Raw genomic sequence first — 19,736 nt, 5'->3', positions numbered from 1 at the left:
CTCTCCCATAAACACAAACACCCATACATGTACACAAATATATACAACAAATCTAATTGCCATCAAAAGTATTTTTACCTAGTGGACTGTAAGTATTGCTTGTATTCTAATTTAATGCTGTGTAGATTCCTAATTATTATTGGTATATCATTCCATAGTTTGTCACCTGCATATTTCACCGTGAATTGTCCTGACCTGTGTTTTACCTCATTTCTTGTATTTTGTCTGGTTGAATATGAGTGACTCACGGATGTGTAGTATTCATGAAAACTTCGTGTAGCCTCTTATGTAACACATCGGGGACGAAAACTGCTAATTGCAACTTGTGTTGTTGATCAATATTTAGGATTCTAAGTTTCTGAAAGAGTGGATCTGAAGCACTTAACTAATTCAGACAATGTTCATTTATTCTATGGATGCTGAAAAAAACACAGAAATATCCAAATCCCATTCTGCTTTTTGTAGTGTACCATTACATTTAAAATCAGGAAACCTGGGGAAAAAATGTTGTCTTCTGGCTCAACAAAAATCTTACCAAGAGAGATTTTCATTGAACCAGACAGTAAAATGTAGCCGTACATGTTAATAAGAGTTTCATTGAACCAGACAGTAAAATGTAGCCGTACATGTTAATAAGAGTTTCATTGAACCAGACAGTAAAATGTAGCCGTACATGTTAATAATTTACGTTAAGCCAGACAGTGTGTTTTATCAGATTTTGTGAATTTAATTGTGTTTATAATTTTTCACTACTTTACAGGTTATTGAGACTATAAGTCGCTATGATAAATTCTTCAACTTGGAGCCACAGCATATACCGGAAGTGATTGCTGCCTTTCTTGATGAGAGAGGATTAAGAAATGGTAATGCTAATCTACGTAGTAGGGCATCCTATCTATTCTCTAAGTTTATCAAATCTGTCAGAGGACATCTACATCCATTCACTGAAGAAATTCTCAAATCTTTACAAGACTTGATGGTCATTGCTCCCGTTGTAAGTTTATTCTGTTTTTTGTATTCAACACTTTAGATAATTATGTGAAATTTAACATTGAACTTAGACGATGTAGGTGACATGCAATAGTAACAGTCTTGTAAAAATAATTGTGAATATATTTTATATTGCACTTAACTAATTCTGTACAAGGAGACTAATTTATGGACATATTATTCCACCAGTCCAGAGAGACATTAACACCGAATAATTAAATCATTGCATGATCAAGTTCTATAGTAGACAGATCGAAACATCTCATTTGTTTTCAATTAGCCGTTCCAAATAACTATATTGTACTGTCCGGGGGAAAAATGATCCTAGCTTGTAAAAAAAGAGAGACAATGAAATAGAATGTAAATGTATTATTTCACTGATATGAATTATTACGTTTACAACAGTCTTTTATGGTATTTGTTGCTACTCACAAATCATCTAGCCATGGTCACCCTTGACCCTTGCAATCTGCCCAGATTAGCACCAAATTACCACAACTTCAAATATCCCACAGTCCTTAATGTTTGTATCTGACTTTATTTGAATCATGAATATTGGCTATTGAATCCATGTCTGTTGTGTAAAAATCTCTAATCTTTGGTCTGCCAAAAGCACCTGATCTCGCAGTGAGAGAATTGATATACTACTCTCATTTTTTACTATGCATACATTGATCATGACAGAATTGACCTTGAACTACAATCTTACATCATCTTGTCTATTTTGCTTTCATTCCCTGTACAGGATAATGGACATCCTGCACTGTTGTCCAGTGATGATAAACTGTTTGTTTATGAGTCAGCTGGTGTTTTGATTGTAGCCAGTCAATTCCCACCCCAGGTAAGTAGGAACTAAGGTAGAATTCCAATTCACCCAAACTAAGATGTTATACAAAGGTTGTACTCAATAGGCCATTCCAGACAGGAAATTGGAAATTGGGAATACAGCGCCCTCGTTCAAATTGGGGGTATTGTCACCTAATAGTACTATTTCTTAAGAGCTTTGTCCCATGGTATTCTGTAGAAGTGTGAATCAGGGGTGTTTTTTGTATTGTTGTACTCAATACAAAGGGTTTAAGATAGGTATAACCTAAAAACAAATATTTGTTAAGAAATGCTATAATTATGAACCTCATATTGAAAGTGAAGTCCATACAGTGGTGCTTAGTTGAGTTTGTAGTGTATATTGAAACCAGTCCACTTTGGTAAATGATACAAATCAAGGCTAAGTTAAGGAATCCAGTCCTATTCTTATACCTAACTCAACTCTAACCCCAACCCCCCAGCTTGTGTACATTTACCTATTGTACAGTCAATCCACTGTTTTACTCAAATTACTGTAACATTTAGATAAATGTAAACACATTGACATGTGTACAGTCAGTTTTGTTGTTGGTTTCTACAAACTAAATATTAAACAAATGTAATTTCTTTATTGACAGAAAAAGCAGCTTCTAATGAAGACATTGCTAGCACCAATTATTGAGAAGTTCAACTCTGTACTGGCCAAACTGTGTGTAGAGAGTGAAGAAGCCCAGCAATTAGAATATGCAGAAGTTGTCAGTCAGTGTATTTCATTTGCAAGGTAAGTTAGAATATGCAGAGATTATGAGTCAATGTATTTGATTTGCAAGGTATGTGTCTTATATTTATCCAATTTTATGTTGTATAGCATTGTATGTCCCTGGATCAAGATTGGCATATGTCAATGTTGGACTTTAATATTTTCTAATTACGAAATCTACTGTAAAACTACAAATATGCCTTCTGTGCATTGTGAGATAGTAAAAACATGACACGGCTACAATAACTCATTCAAAGTTAGTGCTTCTCACATACCACACTTCCTTTATCTGTATTGTTATTGATTTTAAACATTCTGCAATATGTTTTTATAATTAATGTAATTTTCTGGCAAAAAGGTTGTATATGTATTATGTATGGTAATAGCATTGTACACAAGGTGAAGACTACAAAACACTAATTATAAGTTGTACATATTTTATTCCATAGTCGCACAAGTAAAGCATTTCACACCCAACAAACCATGAAGCAGTGTGGATGTGAGCCGTGTTATCTAGAAGCCCTACAAGTGTTTCTACATGCTTTAGACACCCCATATCAGAGACAGATAGTACATTCTGCTGTACGCCAGTACCTACATCGTATGATTGTATGTTTAGAAACAACTGTGCTGCCATTTATACCAATAGCTGTGGAACATTTGTTAAAAGGCTGCAGTGCAAAAGACATCCAGGAATTTATTCCACTTATAAATCAGATTATTGGCAAATTCAAGGTAAGATAGTAATGTCAAATTCAAGGTAAGATAGTGATGTCAATTTATTGGCAAATTGTCAAATTTGTGATTTAAAGGGCCACAAGCTGAGTTTATATGCTTTTTTTGGATGTAGTTTTTGTCTTCACATTTAAAGGTGATCACAATATTCTACTTACTGATGTAACCTTAACCACCACTTGCAATTGATTGAAATCAAACCTGATTTTAAGATATAACTTATAAACAATCCGATGACATAATTTATGATACACATCAAAAAATGTTCAGGAAATCCCTACTATGCAATCAACTGGTCTAACAATTCAGGATGACAATTGTAATGTGATAGAAGGCATACATGTACATCAACATTAACATTATACTGGAATGTGGTTTTATTCAAGTATTTTCACTTGCGTAAAAACCCTATAAATGCAACTTGTTTCCCTTAATGGTCTTTATATGAAATACTAACATTATGGATAGCGCCCTCATTGTTCAAAGTCATGACAGTGTACAGTGCCCTTGTTGAAATTTGAAATATAGGTAGTGACCTCTGATCATCAAAATTATCAATATTTATATTTTGTTAATTCAAGAGTTGTGTAAAAGATGTACACTATACATCACTTCAAAATCTGTCAATTCGTGTGTGTGTGTGTGTGTGTGTGTGTGTGTGTGTGCGTGTGCATGTGTGTGCGCATTCAGTTTGTTTTTTGGCACTTAGTTTTGTCTTTGAAGACGCATGTGAATTCAACCCATATTATTTTGAAAAGACAATCATTTGACTGACCATAAAACAGGTGAATATTTGTCATCAGGCTGGGGAGTTAGAGGTACTGTAACTAGTAGCTGTAGGTTGGAATAATTACGTTCAGGCCCCCTAGTGTTAGCTTAACAAATGTATTAATCACAGATAGACATATTGATCACTGTACCATTGTAACGGCTTCAGTTTCCAATCCACATGTCTGTCAGTAATCATGTTGATATTCAATATTTGTACCCCTTACTCTGTTTTGCTCTCACAGAAAGTGATTGTCCCGTTTCTACAAGAAGTCTTCATGCCAGTTGTCACTACCATCTTCACTGTCTTGATGCAGCCTGTCGATGCGCAAGATACCCAAGCAGCTAAAGAGAAGCAGACGCTACAGAGAAGTTATTTCCACTTCCTGCACTCTCTAGTCACCAATGATGTGGTGGAAGTGATATCTAATCAAAGTAAGTGATTTCTAATAATATACGGTACGATTGAGAGAGGTATCATTGTCAAAGTATTTTGTAATTGTGTAGTAGGGTCTGTGTCAGCAGGGTTAAATGTTGTTATAGTCTTGGTTACCAAGACATTATGCTGGAGGCCCTGGTGACACCTTCAAACCACCTCTAAATACCATTGGCAATCTCAGAGCTGACCGTGGACAAGGCTGATACATCTAAGGACACAACTCATTACAGTGTTGTTCTAAGTATAAAGTATTTATGAGGGAAAGTCAACTGCTTGTCAATGGCATTTTCCCAGACATTTTGGGGTTTTGGTAAGTCACCAGATGTCAGTCTGGGTAATCAAGATTAATGTTAAAGTTGCATATCACCCTCTGTATACAACAGGATAATAGTGGCCAATGAGGTATACATGTACAGAATTCTGTCCAGTGATGTCACTTCCTGTATAACCATAGGAACTCACAAATAGTACATTGTATCATGCTTTTAAGTTGAGTTCAACTAATTCAAATTGTTGTGGTGTCCAGAATTTATAGAATTCTTTCAATTTGCCAGGTACTTTAGCTAAAGCTACATAAAACTGACAACAGAATGTTTTCAAAGTGTAGTATGTACATACTTGGGTGACAGTTTGCAACCAATAAGATCAGAGGATCTTGGTGTCTTACCTTTGGTGTACATTTTTGTAGTATTCAAAGTACAAGAGGAAACCAGTCACACTATTTGTTGAATAGCGCCCTCAGTGTCAATCTCAGCAGGAAAATGTTAGAAATTAATTCTGATTCCCCTGTTACATACCATGAAATGTAGAGTGGGTAAGTTGTAAACATTGCTGCACTCCTATTGGTGGAGAGAATTTCTCTGACTAGTAGTTGATTGTATATATGGCTGACCATAGTTTGCTGAGTTTTTCACTCACGAGTCAAAACCAAACTAGGGTAATCAAAATTCATTAAAAACCAAAAAGTATGTTACAATTCCCAACAGTCCAAACAGTTTTGATTGTTTATTGGAAACAGTCAATATTGTATCTTTAGATACGATCTGGCTTGTTACATTGTGTTATCTGTCAGTGCATACAAAACAAGGGATCAGTGGACAACTGAAACTAATAATTAAAATTAATGCGTTAATATCTAGCCCAAACTCTCTAGTGCTTCATGTTATGTTTACAGAGCAGAGAGTATTATGTACAGATGTAATAATACCAGACTGAATGCTAAATGAATGGGATTAATACAACGCCAAGCTATGAAGGGTACCTGGCACAAGCTGTGCTGGAACTACATGTACATACTTATGAATAGGGTCCCTCCATGTAAAATAAAGTCTATAGTCATTAATCACTATAGACTATCTGTTAATCTGACAGATGTTGACATCACTACACACTTACATGTACACATGACTTGTTACGTAACACAGAACACCAGATATCACTATACACTTACATGTACACATGACTAGTTACGTAACACAGAACACCAGTCATACACCGAGTTAACAGTTTTCAGTGAAGTTGTTAGTTTACTGGTGTGTGTGTGCGTGTGTGTGTGTGTGTGTGTGTGTGTGTGTGTGTGTGTGTGTGTGTGTGTGTGTGTGTGTAATATAATATATCTAGTAGACTATCCAGTCTTGCCTGACCGTACCAACAATTTGTTCATAATTAAACACCAGGGAGTGAAAGATTCCACCATGATAAATAGACAAACTTGCCATTAAGGTACATATACAAATGTACATGTAGATAGTTTTAACACAGTTTATGACTTGATAGCTTGATTGGGTTGGGTTGTATTTCCTGAATTCATATTAGATAGTTTTAACACAGTTTATGACTTGATAGCTTGATTGGGTTGGGTTGTATTTCCTGAATTCATATTAGATAGTTTTAACACAGTTTATGACTTGATAGCTTGATTGGGTTGGGTTGTATTTCCTAAATTCATATTAGATAGTTTTAACACAGTTTGTGACTTGATAGCTTGATTGGGTTGGGTTGTATTTCCTAAATTCATATTAGATAGTTTTAACACAGTTTATGACTTGATAGCTTGATTGGGTTGGGTTGTATTTCCTGAATTCATATTAGATAGTTTTAACACAGTTTATGACTTGATAGCTTGATTGGGTTGGGTTGTATTTCCTGAATTCATATTAGATAGTTTTAACACAGTTTGTGACTTGATAGCTTGATTGGGTTGGGTTGTATTTCCTGAATTCATATTAGATAGTTTAAACACAGTTTATGACTTGATAGCTTGATTGGGTTGGGTTGTATTTCCTAAATTCATATTAGATAGTTTTAACACAGTTTATGACTTGATAGCTTGATTGGGTTGGGTTGTATTTCCTGAATTCATATTAGATAGTTTTAACACAGTTTGTGACTTGATAGCTTGATTGGGTTGGGTTGTATTTCCTGAATTCATATTAGATAGTTTAAACACAGTTTATGACTTGATAGCTTGATTGGGTTGGGTTGTATTTCCTGAATTCATATTAGATAGTTTTAACACAGTTTGTGACTTGATAGCTTGATTGGGTTGGGTTGTATTTCCTAAATTCATATTAAATAACACAATACAATATTGCTTTCTTGTTTTACTGTCAAGTGTGAAATATATCACTGAATAACATGATAACAATGTGTATTTTGTTATTTCCTTGTATTAGGTCCCCAGGACAGCCACAGAGTCTTGTTAACAGTGATAGAGGGCGCTGTGAACTTCCCAGACCCAGTGGTAAGTTGATTATTTGATGTTAACCAGAACTAAAGATATGTCATTCTTCAGTAATCATAATATTATGTATTATACGTTACCTGTCACCAATCTCACATTCTGATTGGTCGAGAGCCCTGCGGATACATGGGCGTATTTTTCACCAACAGCCATATTTTTGCTTGTTGTATCACATGATCACTACACGTCCCCTTGTAAACAAATCTAGCAGACAACTAGAAATACAGCTATAGCCAACATTTTCAAATGCCGAATTTGTTGTCAACCGTATGAAATGTCATCGTTGTATACATTGTAACAAGTCTTTGAACTGTATGTGTCGTGTCAAAGGGAAACCATCAAAAATTCCAATGATTGGATGATAAAGTTAAGGCTGAGATGTAAACAACCGCACTACAGTCATCAGAGAAGTGCGTGATACTACGCTAAACAGTATAACGCAGAAGTGATTTTTAAAAAAAATGAAACAGCAATTCTAGACATTCAAATATTGAATTCGTAGTCGCAGGTAACGTATAAGTATGTTATTTGCCAAATACTGTTCAACATCTTGCTGCTCGAGGTCATTTTTCCAGTATAACTGCTTGCCTCCGGCTCTCCGTTATTGCCGGAAAAATAACCTCTCACAGCAAGATATGGAACGGTATTTGGCAAATAACATTATACATTTTGACTTGTTGTGTCAAGTTAATGTATTTTGTTGTTAGTAATTATAAAATACTGTGAAATATTAACTTCATTTATTTTCACCATATGCTGTATTTGGTGTATTTTTTTGCTAGAATAAAATCTCCTTGAAATACTCATAGTTACCATGGATACCTGTCAATGTCTGTTTTCAGTGAAACCTCATTCTCTTTTAAAATGTAGTACTAGTATTACACAGTATAGAATGTACTACAAATCAATGCTATTCCCAGTACATTTCATTTTATATACCAGACTAAATTACTATAATTGTCAGATATCTAGTTTCCTTTACTCTTTAATTAGTAATTTGAGGAGAATCAAACAGCTGTTTCTATTATAGTATAAGAATAATACTAATTAGTGTATAATTTATACAGCCAAAATTACACTTAAATATCAACTACTGCTAAATGCAGCCGACTATAAAATTGGCCTGGTTTTTGTATGTGTGTTTTACAGCCAAGTTTAGAAATGTATTAAATTTGAATACAGTGTAGTAATAAATATTATGTAGCAACCACATGCAGCTGGATTTAGAAGCCGTCAGCTGTACTGTCTACCGTGTATGTGCAGCCTCAATAAACAATGTATAAAATGATGAAGTCCTAAATAATATGTGAGATCATAACATGCAGTGTACTATTTAAAGTCACAGCATGATCAGTTTCAGTATGAGTGGATGTATACTAAGTACTGATCAGTTTCAGTATGGGTCTGTGTATATTAAGTACTGACAAACATTCTATGTTGAAACTACAGTGTTGTCAATGGTGATACATTTGAAAGCATGCATGATGAAACAATTTCCTTTTTCTCTTTTTAAGTGTAGTACTTATCTTGATTATTTGATCATGTGTGGTTGTCATAACAACACTCTAAAATGTTTAGTCTTCTCCAAGAAATGGTGGTGTTCTGAAAGGATACACCGTATCAGAAAAACAAATTGAGGTGTGGCCATGAAAAATGAGAATTTCCTATTTCCTGTAATTCAGTATGTTAAAAGCTGTATTTGATACCAGAGATTCTTTGGTATACAGTGGTCACATTTCATAAAGTCTAGACTGTTGACAGTCGTTCGTGCCTTTTTTGCTACGTTTTATCTAAAACTAAAGTTGTCGCCTCGCTCCAATCCGGAGCAATACTATAACCGCGTACTGATTGAACAGCGAGTGCCAGAGCCACGATTGATTGTTCTTCTGCACCCTCACACGATAACATTAAGAACCTTTTTACTGTAGAATGTTTGACATTGGGGTCATAGTTCTCAAAGCTTGTCAATCAAAAGCAACATGGCGACGCCAGTCACCAAGCGAATTAACATATCAAGATGCATTGGAGAAACTTCGATATTCAGATGTGACAGACTTTCAGAGAAGAAAATTATATGCATGATAACAGTCCATGAGTTGGAGCCAATTGAGTTCCTTTGACTCGCAGCTAGCTAGTAATACTATGAGCATGACAATGACCGTGTTGGTCTTTGAGGTCTTCCAATGATGTCATTTACAAATGTCAAAAAAACGCACAGTTTCAAGCTTTAACAAAGAAAGATAGGAAAGGTAAATTACTTGATTATGACCATCTTAATACATTTACAATGTCAAATTTGCGCTGCAGTGTACGTGTATATGCGTTGAATGTTGAGTGAACTGTATGCAAATCATACAATAGAGTAAAGCCCAATTCCATGACGTCACACCATGAATAAGTAATAGAAAGGGAATTACAGCGAGCGATGACAGTCATTCGTGCCTTCGGCACTGACAGTTCCTATCAGTACGCATTAGTATCCAGTGCTACAGTGTGAGGCAACGACTTTGTCGACGTTTTATATGAAACATAGCAAAAAAGGCATGAATGGCTGTCGACAGTCTATATAAAGTCATGTGAAGTGGAGTAGAAATTGAGTTGGGGAGGCTGGGTTAAGAAATTGTACACAAAGGACAAGAAAAACAGCTTTCTCTATTTCCTCACATGTATGGCCTCCTAAATTAACTGTAAATATGTCTTCTGTCTTTAGTATTTTGCCAAATTTTCTAAGCACTCTTGAAACACTGTAACAAATAATAAGAGAATAAAGTAAAGTTCACAAAAACAAGACTACACGAGTGGAGTAGCCCAGAGGCTTGGCTATATCTGTCTTGACAATGTTGTTCACCAGTCTGTTAAGTCAGATATTCAAGTCTGTGGGATATAAAAGCTAAGATGTTGGCATGTTTTGTGAGAGCCATGTCTTCATAAACTATCAAAAAAAAGCTCAAACTATTATCAAAATAGGTACATGTAATACTAAAAGTGTCTGATAATGATAACGATAATGTAGTTGAGAACAGTGAGATTGTTGATAATGAATTGCTCTGTTTTCACTACAGCATCTAGATTTACAGTCAACTTTTCACTAGTGTTTCCTGTGCATGTTGTTATATTTCAGGGTGGTATGAAATCTAGATCATGTGTAAAAGTCTGAAATCACAAGATAAGAAGTTTGATATTTGTCTAAAACCAACAGTGCACACAACCTAGTGTCAGATTACAGGGGGAATGCCAACATCACCTACAGGAAATGTACACAGGATAAATTAGAACTGTATGGAAACTGAAAACTTGAATTATCAATATCAATTTTCACTTATATATGAATATTTCTATTCTGTATACAAGATGTACTTTACCTTGAGTGTAATGTGAATCCAATGCTATGTTATTCACATACTGTTCTTCAGTGGAATTCCACTGTTATGCTCTATTGTACACTGTTACGCATGGAGGAATAGTATCATTTATTAGAATTCACTTATCACAGACATTCAGCAAGTCATATAATTTGCCAAGTGCAGTGAAGTGTAAATCCTGGATGTGAGCTAACATTAATCTATAGTTACCTTGTGACGTGTTCACAATACGTGTATAAGGGTACATACTACCACAATCATGTGTTGGTACTCTTGTGTATAACTGTATGTACAACATATGTCATTCATAGCCTACAAGTACAATCCAGTCATGTTGGCATTTTACTCTCATTTTTACCCTACCACACCTGGCATTTCACTAGTGGCTGTTTTACTTTATGAAGTTTTGGCCAAGAATCAAGTGCAAATTCTTAGTGGGTTTTAAATTGTTCTCAGTGGTGAGGTGACGTCAATAGTGTCTCCATATAATTAGAATCAACTCTTAGGGTGGAGTTGTATGATGTCAACATAATTACCATATTCAATCATCACAGTGAGGAAATTGTAACCTAATTTTAGACCTGAATAAACAATTGCTAGTGAAATGCCAAATACCCTTTTTCCAAACAAATTTCGGACCACCCACTGTGTTGAGATAAACAGCATTGGACTGTATATGGGTGTAACTACATGTAGCCAAAATTAGTACGACATCGGCACATTTACATGTGGTGGAAACCATGGTGAAAATTGTTGCTGCCACACCACTACGATCGATGCAATGTAAAACATGGTGAACACATTAAAATATTAACCAGAAACTCAGCACTGTATATCACACTAGCAGAAACTCAGCACTGTATATCACACTAGCAGAAACTCAGCACTATATATCACACTAGCAGAAACTCAGCACTGTATATCACGCTAGCAGAAACTCAGCACTGTATATCACACTAGCAGAAACTCAGCACTGTATATCACGCTAGCAGAAACTCAGCACTGTATATCACGCTAGCAGAAACTCAGCACTGTGTATCACACTAGCAGAAACTCAGCACTGTGTATCACACTAGCAGAAACTCAGCACTGTATATCACACTAGCAGAAACTCAGCACTGTGTATCACACTAGCAGAAACTCAGCACTGTATATCACACTAGCAGAAACTCAGCACTGTATATCACACTAGCAGAAACTCAGCACTGTATATCACACTAGCAGAAACTCAGCACTGTATATCACACTAGCAGAAACTCAGCACTGTATATCACACTAGCAGAAACTCAGCACTGTATATCACGCTAGCAGAAACTCAGCACTGTATATCATGCTAGCAGAAACTCAGCACTGTATATCACGCTAGCAGAAACTCAGCACTGTGTATCACACTAGCAGAAACTCAGCACTGTATATCACACTAGCAGAAACTCAGCACTGTGTATCACACTAGCAGAAACTCAGCACTATATATATCACACTAGCAGAAACTCAGCACTGTATATCACACTAGCAGAAACTCAGCACTGTATATCACACTAACAGAAACTCAGCACTGTATATCACACTAGCAGAAACTCAGCACTGTATATCACGCTAGCAGAAACTCAGCACTGTATATCACGCTAGCAGAAACTCAGCACTGTGTATCACACTAGCAGAAACTCAGCACTGTGTATCACACTAGCAGAAACTCAGCACTGTATATCACACTAGCAGAAACTCAGCACTGTGTATCACACTAGCAGAAACTCAGCACTGTATCACACTAGCAGAAACTCAGCACTGTATATCACACTAGCAGAAACTCAGCACTGTATATCACACTAGCAGAAACTCAGCACTGTATATCACACTAGCAGAAACTCAGCACTGTATATCACGCTAGCAGAAACTCAGCACTGTATATCATGCTAGCAGAAACTCAGCACTGTATATCACGCTAGCAGAAACTCAGCACTGTGTATCACACTAGCAGAAACTCAGCACTGTATATCACACTAGCAGAAACTCAGCACTGTGTATCACACTAGCAGAAACTCAGCACTATATATATCACACTAGCAGAAACTCAGCACTGTATATCACACTAGCAGAAACTCAGCACTGTATATCACACTAACAGAAACTCAGCACTGTATATCACACTAGCAGAAACTCAGCACTGTATATCACACTAGCAGAAACTCAGCACTGTATATCACACTAGCAGAAACTCAGCACTGTATATCACGCTAGCAGAAACTCAGCACTGTATATCACGCTAGCAGAAACTCAGCACTGTATATCACGCTAGCAGAAACTCAGCACTGTATATCACACTAGCAGAAACTCAGCACTGTGTATCACACTAGCAGAAACTCAGCACTGTGTATCACACTAGCAGAAACTCAGCACTGTGTATCACACTAGCAGAAACTCAGCACTGTGTATCACACTAGCAGAAACTCAGCACTGTGTATCACACTAGCAGAAACTCAGCACTGTGTATCACACTAGCAGAAACTCAGCACTGTGTATCACACTAGCAGAAACTCAGCACTGTATATCACGCTAGCAGAAACTCAGCACTGTGTATCACGCTAGCAGAAACTCGGCACTGTATATCACGCTAGCAGAAACTCAGCACTGTATATCACGCTAGCAGAAACTCAGCACTGTATATCACGCTAGCAGAAACTCAGCACTGTATATCACGCTAGCAGAAACTCAGCACTGTATATCACGCTAGCAGAAACTCAGCACTGTATATCACGCTAGCAGAAACTCAGCACTGTATATCACGCTAGCAGAAACTCAGCACTGTATATCACGCTAGCAGAAACTCAGCACTGTATATCACGCTAGCAGAAACTCAGCACTGTATATCACGCTAACAGAAACTCAGCACTGTATATCACGCTAGCAGAAACTCAGCACTGTGTATCACGCTAGCAGAAACTCAGCACTGTATATCACGCTAGCAGAAACTCAGCACTGTGTATCACGCTAGCAGAAACTCAGCACTGTATATCACGCTAGCAGAAACTCAGCACTGTATATCACGCTAGCAGAAACTCAGCACTGTATATCACGCTAGCAGAAACTCAGCACTGTATATCACGCTAGCAGAAACTCAGCACTGTATATCACGCTAGCAGAAACTCAGCACTGTATATCACGCTAGCAGAAACTCAGCACTGTATATCACGCTAGCAGAAACTCAGCACTGTATATCACGCTAGCAGAAACTCAGCACTGTATATCACGCTAGCAGAAACTCAGCACTGTATATCACGCTAACAGAAACTCAGCACTGTATATCACGCTAGCAGAAACTCAGCACTGTGTATCACGCTAGCAGAAACTCAGCACTGTATATCACGCTAGCAGAAACTCAGCACTGTATATCACGCTAGCAGAAACTCAGCACTGTATATCACGCTAGCAGAAACTCAGCACTGTATATCACGCTAGCAGAAACTCAGCACTGTATATCACGCTAGCAGAAACTCAGCACTGTATATCACGCTAGCAGAAACTCAGCACTGTATATCACGCTAGCAGAAACTCAGCACTGTATATCACGCTAGCAGAAACTCAGCACTGTATATCACGCTAGCAGAAACTCAGCACTGTATATCACGCTAGCAGAAACTCAGCACTGTATATCACGCTAGCAGAAACTCAGCACTGTATATCACGCTAGCAGAAACTCAGCACTGTATATCACGCTAGCAGAAACTCAGCACTGTATATCACGCTAGCAGAAACTCAGCACTGTTTATCACGCTAGCAGAAACTCAGCACTGTGTATCACGCTAGCAGAAACTCAGCACTGTGTATCACACTAGCAGAAACTCAGCACTGTGTATCACACTAGCAGAAACTCAGCACTGTGTATCACGCTAGCAGAAACTCAGCACTGTGTATCACGCTAGCAGAAACTCAGCACTGTGTATCACGCTAGCAGAAACTCAGCACTGTATATCACGCTAGCAGAAACTCAGCACTGTATATCACGCTAGCAGAAACTCAGCACTGTATATCACGCTAGCAGAAACTCAGCACTGTATATCACGCTAGCAGAAACTCAGCACTGTATATCACGCTAGCAGAAACTCAGCACTGTATATCACACTAGCAGAAACTCAGCACTGTTTATCACACTAGCAGAAACTCAGCACTGTGTATCACACTAGCAGAAACTCAGCACTGTGTATCACACTAGCAGAAACTCAGCACTGTGTATCACACTAGCAGAAACTCAGCACTGTGTATCACACTAGCAGAAACTCAGCACTGTATCACACTAGCAGAAACTCAGCACTGTGTATCACGCTAGCAGAAACTCAGCACTGTGTATCACGCTAGCAGAAACTCAGCACTGTGTATCACGCTAGCAGAAACTCAGCACTGTATATCACGCTAGCAGAAACTCAGCACTGTATATCACGCTAGCAGAAACTCAGCACTGTACTTATGAATTCTTATTCATTCTCTATTACAGTCTCAGAAAATATGTTTTGCCATTTTAAAGAAATTGGTGGAGACATGGGGTGGTGAAGATGGTCCGGCAGGATTCCGTGATTTCATTTATAAAAATATTATACCTGCTTGTTTCATGGCTCCTCTCAAATCAACGTTTGATTTGAATGATGGGCAAACTTTCCTGGTGAGTATTGCTGACAGAGAAGTGTCTGTGTTAGCATGTCTGTGGGTTTCCAAAACTAATACATAGACAGTACATAATTCATGTACTGTCTACTAACCAATGCAGCTGTATGGCATGTATTAATCATTACACTTTCTGTTTTATTTGTCTCACCACCTGAATGATTGACTGATTGAGTTTTCAACACATCCTTTTCAATGAATTAGTATAGAAAGTTTGCCATTGTAGTAACTGACATGCACGTCATTAGATGTGTTTAGGCATGTTTTCTCTCTAATGTGTATCTATTTCAGGCCATTAACTTATTGCAGACAGATGTGTTCATTGTCTGTACTTTGTATTTTAATATATGCTATTTTCATGAAAAATACTAAAGTGCTGTGTTTGATATGCATTTATAAATGTACCTTGTACTGATGGCAAGCAGTTAGGCTGACACAAACATTAGGACAGACAGACAGACAGACAGACATTCAGTCCAGTATTGGTAATACTGGTAATGTTTACCTACATTCAATCCATCTTGTTTGACCTGGTGTATAAGTTGGAGAAATCAAACAAAATAATTTCTTGAAATCAAATTTCCAGTTTTGTGGGTTTTTTTTGTATTTATTACATGTATTGATAAGTATGATGGTCAGTGTGTCCTTCAGTAGTTGTCGGTCTGACAGCAGGGGAGGACATTTATTCTCCAAGAAATGTCTGATAGGGTTAAACAATACAACATGTTTTAAGAGTATTATACTGATTGCAATGTTGATTGCTTGATTCAGGCTTTACAGGAAGACGGTGCCTTACTGAAAACTATACTAACCCAACAGGGTGGAGAAGCTTATAGATTCCTTCAACAAGATTATTTACCTTCATTGCAGATAGTACCCGAATTATGTCAAGTAAGTCATATTCAATAATTAATATGTAAGAGTTCTAATCATAAAAGTTTTAGCTAAGAAAGATAGGTGGAAAAACGTACTCACTAAGAGGATTTGTTCAGTAGAAATATGTACTCTGGTTTGTGAGAATCCACCTTGAAAACTTCCTTTATATAGATCTTCAATTCAAATTTGAAAAGAAAACGGTATGAATATATCTGGGCCATTTAATCAACAAATTGATACTTTATGAGATTTTGATAAGGGTTTCTATTACTAGACAATAATACATTCTTGTGGAAATACAACAAAAAACATTAATAAATTGAAAATAAGAACACAAATTATGAAAGAAATATATCTAGGAAAAATATGACTGGTAATCAAATCTTCAGTTTACTATACTAAGATAGGCAGAAACTATATCCGTTGTTGTCCATTGTGGTAGATTATACAAGTGGGTGATAGCAGTTCCTCTGTTGTGCAATTCTAATCACCCAGTGATCAACATAGTGTAAACATTGGAAGTCACAAGTCAGTACACTGCAAGTTTATGTAACTAGCTTTTAGAGAGCCACCCAACTCAGACTATAAACCAAAGGACATCCAATAGCTTATCACTGTTTCATCAACATGTTGTGACAATAGTTTTTAGTTTGTGTCTAGTTTAGAAAACCGAAGGCTCAATTACCAGAGTAATAACTTTGAAATTTAGGAACGTAATGAAAGTAAGTCCTTCTACATGTCTGAAGAGAACAACTGAACTAAGACAAGTACACGTTGTCAAAAGGTCAAAGGTCACACACTATAATATCTATTTGATCATTACTGTCTTCCGATCTAAATCTCATATTTCTTTATTTTTTTTATTCACAGGAATTTTGTCATGCTCTACAGCAGACAGAAGCAAAAGTTTTTAGAAATTATTTTAAGGTGAGTGTAAGAAGTTCTCAAACGTTACTCTCAGAAAACAGTTCTTTTAGGTATATGTGAAGATGTTAGAATATTGTGTGATATGGGTAGAATGCCTGAATACCTGCAAAGTTAACAAACTGTGAGTTTGTATACCAATGAAATATCACAGTCCAGAAATGTAAGGACGGGGGACTTAGGGGGCCAACTTAGAATGGAGCACCTAGAGAGCTGATTGTTTGAATGTGGAAGGAACGTACTAATACATAGGAATGTATTCCAACATTGAAATCAGTGTTTATCATTCACAGTGTAGTCTCACAGGGTACCATTAACCAACATAGAAATGTGTGTAGGGTATAATTTTAGATTCTGTTCTAGAAAATTTATCCTTTTTGAACATTGATTTTATTGCAGGCTTTTTTACTTCGATTGAAATCATGACGAGAACTTCATCAGAACACAGCTACAGACTGGAAGGACTCTACAGGGGTCGACAACAAACTTTGATCCAAAGTATGACCCTTTGTTCAAGGGTTGTTCCTGTCTCTAGACATGTCATCACCCCAGGAGTGAAAAGACTGATATGTTGTAATGAAGCCAAACAGTGATTTTTAATGGCTTTATCAGACACTGTCACCTATTTCATGAATGTTGTGACCAATCCAGTGTTGAAAACAATTGGATCAAACCAAAATTCAGGAAATGTAGGTGATGAAGGCTATGTTTGTCAAGGTGTACTACAAATGCTGATAGATTTTGTAAATTGTATTCTGTACAAATGGTATATTTTGTTGTCTAGAGATTCATTCATTAAGTATTTTATGGTGCAAATATAGAAAGTGGCTCATGAAATATTGAAATTTTGTGAACACATTTTGAATAGGCTGATACTGTGTATTGATATCACATGGTATCTTCTCATTAGTTATTCACCCTGTAAACCCTTGGTTTTTGACAAAGTGGAGGGGCTATAGTTGCGAGTACAGTCTATGATTAAACTCTAAAGTTAGAGTGTTATAGCTGTTGACATACTGTACCGTACAATTTAAATTTAGTTTTTCACAAAAGTGAATCATCATCATCATCATCATGCCAATTCTGCTGATAAACACTTTAGTGCAAGTATAATATAAATACTACAATACTTTGAAAAGAAATGTTTTTACTTTGTATATTTTTTACTCGTAAAATTGAAAGGATATGTTTATATTTTGTAATGCAGCTTTTTGTGGGATAATAATACAAGTGTGATGGTGTAACCATGTCAAATTTGCAGGGCTTCGTAACAAGACCAACATTGTCGTTTCTTTCTAGATGGTTATATTAATTGAAATTCGCACTTTGACATGAACTCCTTTTATTTGTAACTATTATATGGCTACAGAAATGTTTTTTATAAATTGAAACTTTAAATTCCCTGATTAGGAATAGCTGAAAACTGGTATTGGATTTAATTAAACTGACTCATTTAGGGTAACTAATTTGTGCAAAAGGGTTAAGAAAACGTAACGCCTATATAAGTTACTTTTATTGTCTCAATTTACCAGTAGTTGAAATTATGTCATTCCTAATTTGTCATGAGAAATATTTCTTCAAAAAATAGTGTTTATGCATAAAATGTACTTGAAATACTTTATGGACCATGAATTTATTGATTTCCTAACAAACTGATTAGATATGCAAATGAATGTAAGATGTCTATTTCAGATTATTGCCTTTGGACACAACATAGACCCACCACCCACATCATGTTATGTGAAAAATCATTAGAATCATTATTTCTAATCCCTATAAATTATAATTTCACTGTTTTTGTCAAGTGAAGTAAAGAATATCTGAAAAAGCTACCAGGGTTTCAAAAAAGTCACAGAGGAATTTTTACAGGGGAAAATAAGGACAAGTAAAATTTGAAATATTCATCTTTGTTCAGTTCACTTTGAAAATATCAGGAAATGAACTTAATTGCTGTAATGGGACACAATAAACAAAAAGTGTAGATCAGGTTTAAAAAAAATTATGTTTTATTTTTATTATCTTTACCTGATATATGCCAAAGGGTTGAAGGAAATAAATGGCATAAAAAATATTTTATTTTATTTTATTTATGAATGTATTAAAAATGAAAAGAAAGTTATAGTGAAAGCTGATCTGTGCAAACATTCAGTCTAAGTTTATGAATTTAACTTTGTATTGCACCAAACATTTCATGTAGCTAACCCAAACTTTAGCATGTGTAGTGACTTCAGAAAAACTCTTGACAAACCCATGGTGGATACCCTGCAAAAGTTTTGGTTAGTTACTATAAAAGTTTGGTACAATACAAAGTTAAATTCATGAACTTAGAAAAGAATGTTGATTCATATAACTCAAAAAGGAATAGTTATCATACTTTTCTGTATCAGTTTATAGCAACTATTATAGTTTTAATTTTGCCAGGAGCATAAACCATTGAGTTGTGATCTCAGTAAAAAAGAAGGGGGGGGGGGGGGGGGGGGGTTTAAGTCTTTGAATTTTTTTTCACAGTGAAATTGTCAGAAGTATCTGTGAACATTGAAATTTTCATTCAATTAAAATTAATTTGAACATGACATTTGTACATGTAATGGCTGTAAGTATGGCTAGATGGTTTCATGGAACACAACAAATACAGCTAGCTAATTTATATGTTTAATGATTTTAGACAAGATTTTCATA

At 36.2% G+C, this 19,736-nt stretch overlaps 1 protein-coding gene across 1 annotated transcript in view; it reads left to right on the top strand.

Annotated features, from left to right (window-relative positions):
• LOC144436260 (exportin-T-like) overlaps nt 1–19,516 on the top strand; it is a 33,982-nt gene extending 14,466 nt beyond the window's left edge. The window contains exons 13-22 of the mRNA XM_078125008.1: nt 761–994; nt 1,736–1,831; nt 2,433–2,575; nt 3,004–3,289; nt 4,303–4,492; nt 7,172–7,239; nt 15,091–15,255; nt 16,029–16,148; nt 17,004–17,060; nt 17,457–19,516. Coding sequence (XP_077981134.1) covers nt 761–994; nt 1,736–1,831; nt 2,433–2,575; nt 3,004–3,289; nt 4,303–4,492; nt 7,172–7,239; nt 15,091–15,255; nt 16,029–16,148; nt 17,004–17,060; nt 17,457–17,483 — 1,386 coding nt within the window. The 3' untranslated portion in view covers nt 17,484–19,516. The remainder of the gene's footprint in view (nt 1–760; nt 995–1,735; nt 1,832–2,432; nt 2,576–3,003; nt 3,290–4,302; nt 4,493–7,171; nt 7,240–15,090; nt 15,256–16,028; nt 16,149–17,003; nt 17,061–17,456) is intronic.
• The last annotated feature ends 220 nt before the right edge of the window (nt 19,517–19,736 follow it).

Source organism: Glandiceps talaboti, chromosome 1 (assembly GCF_964340395.1).
Source record: "Glandiceps talaboti chromosome 1, keGlaTala1.1, whole genome shotgun sequence".
Taxonomy (NCBI): domain Eukaryota; kingdom Metazoa; phylum Hemichordata; class Enteropneusta; family Spengelidae; genus Glandiceps; species Glandiceps talaboti.
The sequence above is the reverse complement of the archived record's forward strand: the minus strand, read 5'-3'. Positions and strand labels throughout refer to the sequence as shown.